General features: G+C 45.8%; 1 protein-coding gene across 1 annotated transcript in view; it reads right to left on the bottom strand.

The window, feature by feature from the left end:
* Positions 1 to 12,088, bottom strand: part of C2cd3 (C2 domain containing 3 centriole elongation regulator) — a 104,422-nt gene that overhangs the window by 37,344 nt on the left and 54,990 nt on the right. The window contains exons 21-24 of the mRNA XM_051149040.1: positions 9,677 to 9,945; positions 9,160 to 9,249; positions 7,661 to 8,263; positions 3,636 to 3,974 (exon numbers count right to left, since the gene is read on the bottom strand). Coding sequence (XP_051004997.1) covers positions 3,636 to 3,974; positions 7,661 to 8,263; positions 9,160 to 9,249; positions 9,677 to 9,945 — 1,301 coding nt within the window. The remainder of the gene's footprint in view (positions 1 to 3,635; positions 3,975 to 7,660; positions 8,264 to 9,159; positions 9,250 to 9,676; positions 9,946 to 12,088) is intronic.

Genomic DNA, 12,088 nt, shown 5'->3' with positions numbered 1-12,088 from the left:
CTAATTTCATACTGATGGCACCTCTGAAAAATCACTAAGTGACTCTTCCTGCGTTACAAATAAGGCAAGCCAGGGAGGGTCAGGGAAGCAAAGAGCTAGCTTAGCACACTTGTGGGGCATTAGAAGTAGAAGAATAAGCCATGTTTGGCTGACTCCTTGTCCAGGGGTTCCCACTGTAATAGTTCTAATTCACTCTAGTGAAGAGAAGAGCTTCTGCTTTTAATACGAGCCAATGGAATCCTTTCAAAGGATGGAGAGATGGCTCAGCAGGCACAGGCTAGCTACACAAGCCTGGTGACCCAAATTGTACTGCAGGTACTCTGGTGGTACGCAACCGGAACTCAGCACTCCTCCAGTGAGACAGGAGCCAGAATTGCTGGGAAGTTCATGGACCAGCCAGCCTGGAGCACACCATCGAGCAGCCTGGAGCACACCACAGAGCAGCCTGGAGCACACCACAGAGCAGCCTGGAGCACACACCATAGAGTAACATGGAGCACACCATCGAGCAGCCTGGAGCACAATGTACACCCTGCCTCACTGACCTGCCTCAATTAAATGGGAGGTGAGAACCACTTCCCCAAAGTCCTCTGACCTGCACAGGTGCATGCACCATGACATGTGCACACATGCATGGACACACACACACAAAACACATTTTAAAAAAAAGTCTGGTTCTATGAAGTTAGCATTAATTGACATTTCTGAGCCAACTGTGCACAACCTGAGTCAGATTGGGTTCTTGATCCAAGGAGACAGCCCAGCAGCATCTACTCTCCAGCTGTAGCTCACACCACTTCGAAGCACTTTAACTTTGCTCTTCAGCTGCCTCTTTTATAACGCAGGGCTTGAGGCACTGTCTTGTGTGAGATTATTAAGCTGACTTTCTCTTCTTTTCACACAGACTCTTACTATGTTGATCACGCTGACTCTGAATTCCTGTAATCAAGCAATGCTCCTGCCTCCGCTTCCCGAGTGGCTATGATTAAAGGTCTCAAAGCTACTTCTTAAACAAGAGCTCCCCAGAGATTTCTGTAACACATGTCCTTATATCTTCAGAACCACAAGTGCAGTGGGGACCATGGAAAGTTCCCAACTGCTCCATGCTCAAGCTTTAGGGTGCTTGATGCTTTGTATAAAGAAACCATTCGCTCCATTCCAAGGCTTGGAAAGTTCGGGCCCAATGAGAGCGTTGTTGGAGGTGGGAGCAAATCCAATGTGTTGATGAACCATGTAAATGGCTCTTTTGAAAGCTTGACAAGGGACTCGAGTGTACAGAGAGCACATACACCGCCTCAGCCCCATGTTCTTAGAAGACAGACATGGAAGAGATTCTCTGTGATAAGCTTGCATGATCATCACATGTGATAGTTGGGAAGATGAGAGGTGGGCTTGCTCAAAGTCACAAAGCAGTTACAAGTCAGCTAGGCAGACGTGGCCCTCCAACTCCCATTCTGGAGCCCTGTCTCCATCATGGAGAGGGCCAGAGACAGGTTGCAGGCCTGCACTTCCCCCACTGGCTCATGGGTAAAGGGACTACATGCGGACACCAGTACAAGAGTAGCTATCTGAATACAAATAGCATCTTTTAAAGGCAGGTCTATCCTGACTTGTCATGATCTGATTGTTACAAGAGGCCAAGTGATTTACAAGTTGTTAACTCAGCCAGAACCGTGAGAGGGAGGCTATGATGCAGAGCAGGAGATATTTACCTCACTGCATCACGAGGCTCAGGATATTAGGACACAGAAACAAATAACACACTCCCTGACCCAAGGACAGGAACCAGAGTCAGTGTTGTGAGAATGTGGTGGTGGTGCCGGACACTTGGGGGGACAGAGAGGCAGGTGTACTGCTCATAGGTGTGACAGGGTAGGCATCAGAGTGTTGGCATCACTTTAGCCTACTCTTCTAAGGAGAGGGAGCAAGTCTGCCAAATAAGAGAGAGAGAGAGAGAGAAAAAAAAGGCATTTTCAGTAGAAGAAACAGCATAAAGCCTGACAGTCTCGAGATTTAACAGGGAACTATTACAAAACAAGTTGTTGGCTCTAAGTGAACATGTGAACATAGTGAGAAGTGAAGCTGGCAAGGCTGGTGAGGCCAGATGAGCAGGACCCTGTGTGCTGTTACCAGGGTTGCAGGTGACATAAAACCAACCAAGTACTTTGACTGATGGAGAGACAAGGTCAGATTTTTGGCCAGACAGTCTTGGTAGCAGAACAAGAAAGACACTGGGGGAGAGGACGGGAAGCAACAACCAGGGCAGACCTGGCAGGGTCTGAGAATGAGTCTCCCACAACCTCAGTGAGCGGCACTATTTTCAGAGGTTGGGCCTAGGTGGAGGAGGTGGGGTATAGGGTGTGTCCTTGGGGCTGTAGGTTGTTCTAGCCTCCTCCTTCCCATTCTCTTTGCCTTTTCTGCCAAGAACTGAAGAAAAGCCTATGCCACCTGATCCGCCCTCCATGGCCAAGTAGCCATGATTAAACTTTTAAAGAAGTCCTTCCTCTTCTTCAAGCTGTTGGTCAGAGACCTGATCACAGGGGGCTGAATTCAGACTGTTCACTCTATTCACCGTTCTGTGCCTGGCACTGAGACACGTGCTTACACACAGCAAACCCTACTGCTCACCTTGCTGCTAAAGGAACAAATGCACTCATTTGAATGGTCAACAATTACAAGGCCTTTACTCTTGAGAGCTTATTTAGCAGGAGAAAATGTCGGTACCATTTTATGGTAATCAGAAAGGTGCTGAGGGAACAGAGAGGAGGGAGCCTATGTCAGGCAGCTCTCTGGTGCACAGTGATGCTAGACCTAAGCCTTGCGAGTGGAGCAGGAGTGAGCAGCCTGAGGAGGGAATCCTAGTGAAGAGGCTGGGCTGAAGCAGGCCGGGGAGGAGGCTGCTTACCAGGGACTCCTTCACAGTCTGGTGAAGCGCTTAAGCCTTTTCATTGAATAGTGCTTCTTTCAAAACGCATAAGGGAAGACACATGGGATCATAAAGATATCCAATTCTCCTGGTAGCTATCAAACCCTAGGAGAACTCTGTGAGGTGGAAGTATATGTTCTATTGCTGAGACGCAGCTGTAGGTGGTAAATGCTGTAAGGTCAAAGAACTGAGATACTAAATGACGCAGAGGTTTGTGATTCCTATGGCCTCAACACTGTACGCACTGCCCTTAATATTTTTTTTCCTGTCTAGTATCACCAACTCTGAGTTTTCCTTATGAACCTCCTGGGGACTTACAGACCCAGTGCTAAGAACCCCCAGTCCTGGGTGCATACTGAGGACTACGCGAGTGGAGTGGAGGAGGAGGGAGAGGAGGAGGAGAAAGAGAGTTGTGAGAATTTTAATACAAGTGTTTACTTGATGTGGAGATTGGATGGTGGATAAGGGAAAGAGAAGCACTGAGGTTACACCTGGCGTTCTGGACAGGAATTTATGATCTGCAGCATTAACACAATTGACAAAGCTGGTTTTAACATCAGAAAGGCTTTCATGTTACTTCAACCTTCTGGCGTGGAAAATAAGATAATTAACCCTCCTTGCAAGTCTCGGCACAATCTGAAAGCTCTGTGGAGACTGAGAGTACCCTGAGGAACGGGAACCTGCTTTTGGGTAAGTGCACAGTGCATACCTTTCAAGCTCAGGTGCATTGCTCTCTCTACCAGGATACTGACTGCAAAACTCCCATCCAGCTCAGGAGGGGCATCCTGGGTGGGGCGCACATCAGCTGCAGTGCTGCTGCAGTGGACCTGGGTGGAGGTGGGAGACTTCTGGAGGACGCAGGGTGGAGAGAGCTGCAGCTCGTCGTTCTTTCTGGGAAGCTGCTCAGACTCACTGTGGCTGCTGCAGTCCATGGAGTCCTGCTCGCAAGTGGGCTCAGCATGTGAGGAGAGAGGGGACAGAGCCACATGAACGCGCAGAGCAGCTCCAGAGAGGTCAGAAGCATTTCTTCCAAATAGAGGATACACACCTGCAAGAGAATGGAGGCAAATAAGCCTGGGGAAGAGAGAATAGCTCTTGGAGGCTTATGAGCCTCTCTCCTGTGACAGGACCACAGGTCTCAACACACCTATTTGCAAAATGAATCTGAAGTGGTATATATAAAAATTTTGACATCCAATGACATCCAACAACACCAAATGGGGACATTTTTTATTTGAAGCCAGAACCAAATGCTTTGCAGGTCAGGCAGGGTATCTATAGGAGAGAATTCATGCACCAAGGGAAACTGAGTAAGACAAGAGGAGCCTGCCTTCTCTTCTGCATGCATACAGGCTCCCACTGAGATTTATCCTCACTAGGAAGCTATCCAGTGCTCCTATCAGCCTCTTTTACCATCTGAGTAGGACCTGGCAACACCCCCAAAGATCCACTGGGAGGAAGGCAGGAGGTGACAGCAAGGTGAGTCCTTTCTGGGCCAGAATTTCAGATGGGCCAATGAACCTGTCAGAGCCATTCTCCCAATACTCAGTGGATTTGAACTTCACTGACTTGCTGGATCTTTGTTGGAGCATGGTCTGGTGCTTTGTATTGGTTAATTGCTTGCCCCCAGAGATTCTTCCTGCAGACTGTCACATACCCCAAATATTGCTATTTAACCTTGCCTCCCTGTTTGACTAATAAAGAAAGCCGATACCTGGGCAGGGCCAGAGGAAGGTAGACATGGCTTTTGGGGGACAGAGGATCTTAAGAGAGAAGCAGACAGGGACTAGAGGAGGAGAAAGGAGAACCACCATGGGATAGAAAAGAGCCAGGCGGGGCTAGAGAAGAACTCTGAAGTTCCACATGAAAAAATGGCCCAGATGAACAACCTTAGGAGGTATTCTGGGCTATGGATGGGAGATAGCCTAGATAGAAACTGTCAGAACAGATGGAATGGAATAGAGGATAAGAGATACTGGAAGGTAGTTTAGGGGGTCAATGTCTGCCCAGACTCAGGTAAAATACAGTTTATTCTAAAATACAATAGGTGTCGCCAGTGTCTTTTTAATTATGATCATGGGTTAGATATTACCACCATAATAATTATAAGCATAATAATAAATATTTTATCACTAAACTAACAGCAATAGATCTTAAAATGAGATTTTACTTAGAACAGAAGGCATCAATAAGTTCTTCTGTACCTCAAGGTTTGCTTTGCTAGATTCAGTCCTATTTGAGGAAAAAGATGTTACCTGTCATGGCTGGCAATAAGACAGAACTTTTTTTTTTTTTTGTCTCTTTATAGCCCTTTCTTCCCCCGTGATACAAAGATCACCATGGCTCTCAAAAGCAGGAAATGAGAGTCATTATAGAGGAAGGATGCCCATATGCAACCCAGTGGGTCCTTATCCTTGGAGGTTTAAACAGACATAGAGACAGGTTGGCTGGCTGAGTGGATATGGACTGACACATTTAACAAACACAGGAAATGTATAAAGCTTTTGTATAAGTGGATACAAGCCTTAAACTAGTGAGATATTACAGACACAATCTGAAAAGTTCAACAGTCTCTTTGGAAACACTTAAAAGAGGGTACTTCTGATGGAATTCTGACCCTTGACCTATATTCTGTATCCCAGATCTGTTTTCTTCAGCAGTTAAGTTAAAAGCTTATCTTAAAAAAAAAAAAAAAAAAAGTTAGTTCAAGTGAGCCTGGCTTACTTCAATGATTTCCCTCTAGTTTCTATAGAGTGACCTGAACTGGCCTAGATAAAATAGGGCATAGAGCATTTGATGAGACACTTCCTAGGGACAGATTTATATCTGCTGGGCCCAAAAAGAACCCAAGAACTTGGATAATCACCCAAACTCACTCATTTATCCCCCTTTTTATTTTTAGATCGGGTCATCTACCCAACAAAAGGATTAGGGCCATATACCTGTAATCCCAGCATGTGGATAACTGAAGCAGGAAGATTGTGAGTTCAAGGCCAGTTTGAAATATATCGCAGACTCTATGCCAATCTAGCCTATATCATGAGGACTTGTTTCAAAAACACCAAGCAAGCAAGCAAAACTAAAATCAAAACCCCCAACAAAACCACACACCAACAAAAAAGTAACAAAAAAGCAACAAAACAAAACACCAAAGCAGAAGTAAAGCAGGGTCATGACCCCATTTCTTTAACTTCAGAAAGTAGGGAAGTAACTCACCTCATTGGAGTGTTAAACTGAGTAAGCGTCATGTTTGTACAGAATCCGTCATGGGCTGGTGTGAGCTCAGTTGGCAGAGCGCCTGCCAGGCTTACAAGAATCCCTGGGTTTGACCCCCAACACCACATAACTAAGATGTGGTGGTCCATACTTGTAATCCCAGCATCCTACAAGCAGAGGCAGGAGGATCTGGAGTTCAATGTCATCCTTGGCTACACAGTGAGGGGACTCTGGGCTGTGATCCATGAGATTCAATACCAGCAGAAACACCTAGGTGACTGCCTTCAATTCATGCCACATTACGGTCACTAGACTCACTTTTCTAGGATGCAAAGCTCTATGACATGTCATTCCAGAACCCATTATAATAACCTGTTGTAGTTCTTGGGACAAAGACCAAATACTTGTGCTCTGATGGGTCCAGTTCTCTTGGCCACTGTTCGGGCACCATGCAGTGCTTTGTACACCTGTGTGCCCCGAGGCCCAGGTCACTTACAGCAGCTACAATACACCTGACTGCTTTGCACCTTTACACTGGTTCTTCCTCTATTTAGAACACATTCCTTAGCTGGTGGCACACACCTTTAATCCTAGCACTTTGGAGGTAGAGGCCAGTGAATCTCTGTGAGTTTGAGGCCAGCCTGGTCTACAAAGAGAGTTCCAGAGCAGCCAGGGCTACACAGAGAAACCCTGTCTCAAACAACAACAAAACCAAAACACCTTCCCCCCCCCTTTGTTTATTCCTAAGTCCTTTGAAACTGTCATTTCGGTTGCGAGTCTGTCCTTTAATCAAGCCTGAAGGACCATGAACCCTCACAGTCCCGCCCGCTGGACCATTGAGAACACTCTCCTTTTAGCTCTTATGCTCACAGTCACTGCTTACAGCTGTATTCTCCTATTGGATTAGAATATAGACACAATTAGGCTAGGAACTAATTCATACTCATGTTTGAAGTCCCAGGGCCTAGTACATGTGCTGAGCACTGAGAGAATGTGAAATCAAAGTACTGCATTCTGTTTGTAAACCATAACTTTTCCCTTCTGCCCTTGAATCAGTTTAGTACCAGAAAAAAATGAATATTCTGAAAAATATCCAGAGAAATGAATATTCTTGGTGGGTATTCTTTTCTTTCTTTCTTTCCTTTTTTTTTTTTTGAGACAGTGTTTCTCTAGATGGCCCTTGCTGTCCTGAACTTGCTTTGTAGACCAGGCTGGCCTTGAACTCACAGAGAACCCCATCTCTGCCTCCTGAGTGCTGGGATTACAGGTATGTACCACTGTGCCCGGATAGGTATTCTTTCCAATGTAGCAAATAAACTATCATCCTCAATGATCACATAGGCTCTTACACATGTGTTTACAGGTAGTCACTAAAATTCACTCAACCTCATGCTACACATGCTAATTAAGCATTTATGATAACTTTTTTGGTACCACATTACATACATGTACAAATCTGATGAATTCAGGTCTAGAGGAGGTTCTCAAACAAAGAGTTAAACCTAGATCTTCACTTACCACTGACAGTTAGGGTCCTCGGTGATTTCCCCCCAAGTCTGGACAGGTCTACATAGGCTGAGCCAATCCAGCTGTCAGTCCGGTGTGGCCTCTCCAAGATATCATTGCCATAAGCTCGCCACACCTGGATCTCTAACTTCTCCTCCTGGAAGTACCAAAGCAGTGACTGGCTCCGAGTGACTTCTGCTCTTTTGGATGCCTTGAAAGTAACCAGGACCTGGTTTTTGTTTGTAAACTCCTTAGGTTTCCTGAGAGGGGTCCAAAAGGCTTCTTGACTGTACAGCTTGTAGCGAAGGTAGCAATACGTGTTCTTGTGAATGCTATTATGGCCAGCGAGCAGCACACAGTGGAGAGGAAGCCAGAGTCTTGGGGTGGAGATGGTGACAGTGGCTGGCACCTCTTCTTCCATCTTGACAAGATCCTTCTTGTTATTCTCAAAGCTCCAGCCCAACAGCTCAGCAGCTTCCAATACCCGCTCTCTATCTCCAGGGTGAGTGAAGGAGACAGAAAGCTCCAAGCCTCCCACAATCTTCTGCATAAACTCCAGGTCCGGAGGCAGGCCTTCGTCTTCTGGTAAAATGACAGGGTACCATCCTGTGATCCCTTATGGAAAAAAAAGAAAGATTTTCAACCACTGTCTTCAAAGAGAAAATACACATGCTCTTTACATCTCAGCCCCCATCCCCCTGGCCCAATGCTGAATAGAAGCACACCCACACTGAGTGGCCCACTGAGAGGAAGGCTAAGGCGAGGAAGTGAAGGTCTGAGTTCTTTCCTTGGTTTAGACTCTAGTGGTTTATTCTGGATAAGTCATTATATAAGTCGCAGTTCTCATTTCTATAAGGCACACATGGGAAAATTCACCCTGATCTTATTTACTGATGTCGCTTTAATTGCTGAATGAACAATGGCCAAGGAAGTGCTCTCAAGAGACGTGCTATAGAAATACGAAATGTCACCATGGAGTTGCGAGTACACGGAAAGGGAATGGAACAGCAAGTCACGTGTCTGGGGTCTGGTTCCAGGCTGTGTCTGTCTGTTCAGGCCTTTATGTGGTTATCTTTATTCCATCTGTAGTGGGGGCAGGAGAGTGAAAATAAAGGGAAACCAGACTACACTTCAAACCCCGCTACTCGATAGCGGTGAGGTTTTGGTAAACCAGTTTCTCTGAGCTCTTCTTCTCCTGTGTCACATGTAAATAGAGCCTCCATGTCCTGCTGGAGGCTTACTGTGGGGATCACACGAAACCTGAGGAAACATGTTACAACATGCTATATACACAGAGGTCTTGCCACTGTTTTCTCATCACATCATGTCTTCCTGGGGTAGGGTGAGTATGACCCTCAGTGCCTGGGACAGGCCTTCCAATGCCGGAGAGAACTGAGGGTCTCAGGTGAGCGTGCCTCGGGGGGCAGGCTTCCTTCTGTATTTTGCACAGGAGGGAGACAGGATTCCCGCAGCAAGGGCGGGATCAACACATGATTACTCAGGATCCTTACCAGATCTTTTGACCAGCAGCTCTTTTGTCGGAATCTTTACTACTCCAAGCAGATAATCTCGGCATGACTGGATGCTGGTTATATCACTGACTGTGAAATGAAGCAAAAACCAGCACTTATTGGAGGGCTACTGCAGCCTGGCAGCTCCCACAACACTTCCTTCTCACACAAGACTCAGAGGTGAACTGATGCGTTAGGGATTAGGCTACCTACATCCTAGTCAGAATCTGAACATCCTTCAGACCTTTTCATCAAATCTTCCTTTGAAGGCACATGGGAAAGGTGCACAAAGCTCACAACGAGCACGCATCCATTCTTCACTTAGACCCACCCACTAACATCTGAACACATTGCTGTTTTCACACACATTTCGTGTGCTTATTTTTGCTATGCCCTTTACAAGTTGTAAAGACGATGACCCCACGTATCAAATTTTCAAGGTATCTCCTGGAAGGAGTTTGGCATCCAAACCAGATTCTCATTTGACTCTGAAGGTGATGAGCCATTTGGTGCTTACCTGACTTGGTATTTTCATGATAGATAGCAAAAATAATTTCTGCAAACTCCAATAGCTCCGCCAGAAAACAGGTTTCTCCACTACAGTGCTGAGTCACCAGGTTACATGGGAACTCAATGTGATAGGAGAACTCAGGGCAGAAGGAACAGGCCACAGGGCGGGTTCGGCGCTGTTCTGCCTTGGGCAGGAATGAGAGATGAGTGGTGACAGAAGCATTAACTCCAACGGTGGCACTAAACTGCACAGCGGGTTCCTGCTCAGCCAAAGCCCTGTAGAGAATGAGAGAGGAAATGAAAGGATACCACAGCGCTATGAGAAAGCAGCTTGTATGCCCAGGTGCTTTCACAAGGTCCCAAGTGTGCTTACCAGCACTTATCTAGCCTTGTGACAGTGACACAATGTGGTTTCTTAGTAAGCTAGATATGACAGCATATTCACATGGACAGATCCTAATGAGGAGTAGACACTGGGAAGGCTCATGGGTATACAACTAGGACAGTAGAAGAAAACATAAAACTTGTTAACGTGTGTACTGAAGTTTCTCTATTCTGTAAGACATTTCATAATGTATTTAGTATATTAATATAGAGGCACATGAAGATAATTTATACATAAGAAGCACACCCCAACTTGAAAATACGCTAACTTTTAAATTAAAATGCTCTGTTAGAACTGATAACCATTGCTACTGACAATGGGAAACTCAAAAGTCTTAGTGTAGGGAGTAACCTGACTAAAGACTGCTCAGAGGGGCTAGACACAGGTCCCCTGTCACCACGATAAAGAGAGACAAAAACCAGACTTCTTTACAATCTTCTTTTAGAACATATCAAAGTGAGACCACTCTGTAAACCTAACACTCCTGCTTAGACTGGGTGACCTTGTAGCTTAAAAAGTTCAACTTTGACTCTAGTCTTGCCTTCCCTTCTTTTGGATAAAACTTACTTAGAGTGAATCCCAGCAGGATGCTGCAAGACCTCTGTGGCACCTTTTTACTAAGACACTCTCTGCTTCCCCCTGGTGTTTACTTTCTGTCATTGCAATGAGCAGTAAACCCAATCTGTTCAATGAAATTGATTGCTGTGATCTTAGTGTCCTTAGTGCCCTTAATGTCATTCGTTATTGGCAGATGAATATTATCAATTTAACAGCTTGGGTACTTGGGTCAGAGAAAGCTCAGCAAATACTTGCTGCTCTTACAGAGAAGACCCTAGTTCTGTTCCTGGCACCCACAGTGAGTGGCCCACGTCTGCCTATAAGTAGTTCAGATACCTTCTTCTATACTCCAAGGGTACTTATAGGTACATGGTGCGTGCGCGCGCATACACACACACACACACACACACACACACACACACACACACACACACACACACACACACACACACACCCAGAGAGAGAGAGAGAGAGAGAGAGAGAGAGAGAGAGAGAGAGAGAGAGAGAGAGGAGATCAAATAAAAATTTTAAAATTTGCCTGAAAGAACTTATAATTTTTAGTACATTTTCATTATTTATTTTGTGTGTGCACTCATGGAGGTCAGAGGTCAACTGTAGGAACTGGTGTTCTCCTTCAGTATGGTGCACCAGGGACTGAACTCAGATCATCAGGCTTGGTAACAAATGCCTTAGCCCACCAAGACATCCTGCTGTCCCTCAAAGTGTTTCAACCAACACTGGGATGTTGCTGGGTACTTCCTGAGAGTCTGCTTGGAGAGTTTAGCAAGGAGTGGCTCAGTAGACTAAGCCTTTATCAGTTGCTTCCGCATCAGACCTCACATGGGCAGTGAGCCAGTCGCACAGGGTTGGAGTTGGCTTTAATAGGCTATTATTGGTCGTCAGGTTGAGAACAGATGAAGAGGTACAAGAAGGAACAACAGGAGGTGATAAAGACAGACGGGCAAATGTGATCACGGGTTTATAAAGGATGTGCAGCAGGCACAAGCATGGTTTGGGTGTGCAAAACACAACCATGGCAGCAGAGGGCTAAGGCGCAGAGAACACACAGTGCCGCAAAGTGAAGAAACTGAATTCGCAATAACGGTACCAAGAGTCTGCAAGTGGCTTCCTGAAATTCTGAAATGCTTTAACAGAAAGTCATGGCTAGTGAAATGGAGAATTTTCATAGGTCACCCATGTGGGAGCATCACACTGTACAGACTGCAGTATAGGAAGGTTTAAAAAGCACTTTTGTAGCTGAGCATGGTGGCACATGTCTTTAATCCCAGCACTCAGGAGCCAGAGGCAGGTGGATCCTTGTGAGCTCGAGGCCAGCCTGGTCTACAAAGTGAGTCCAGGACAGCCAAGGCTACACAGAGAAACCCTGTCTCAAAAAAACAAACAAACAAAAAACAAAACAACACCCCTTCCCCCAAAAAACAAAACAAACAAAGCACTTTTCTAAGATGGACTTAC

Source organism: Acomys russatus, chromosome 7 (assembly GCF_903995435.1).
Source record: "Acomys russatus chromosome 7, mAcoRus1.1, whole genome shotgun sequence".
Lineage (NCBI taxonomy): Eukaryota > Metazoa > Chordata > Mammalia > Rodentia > Muridae > Acomys > Acomys russatus.
This window is presented reverse-complemented; position numbering and strand designations above follow the sequence as displayed.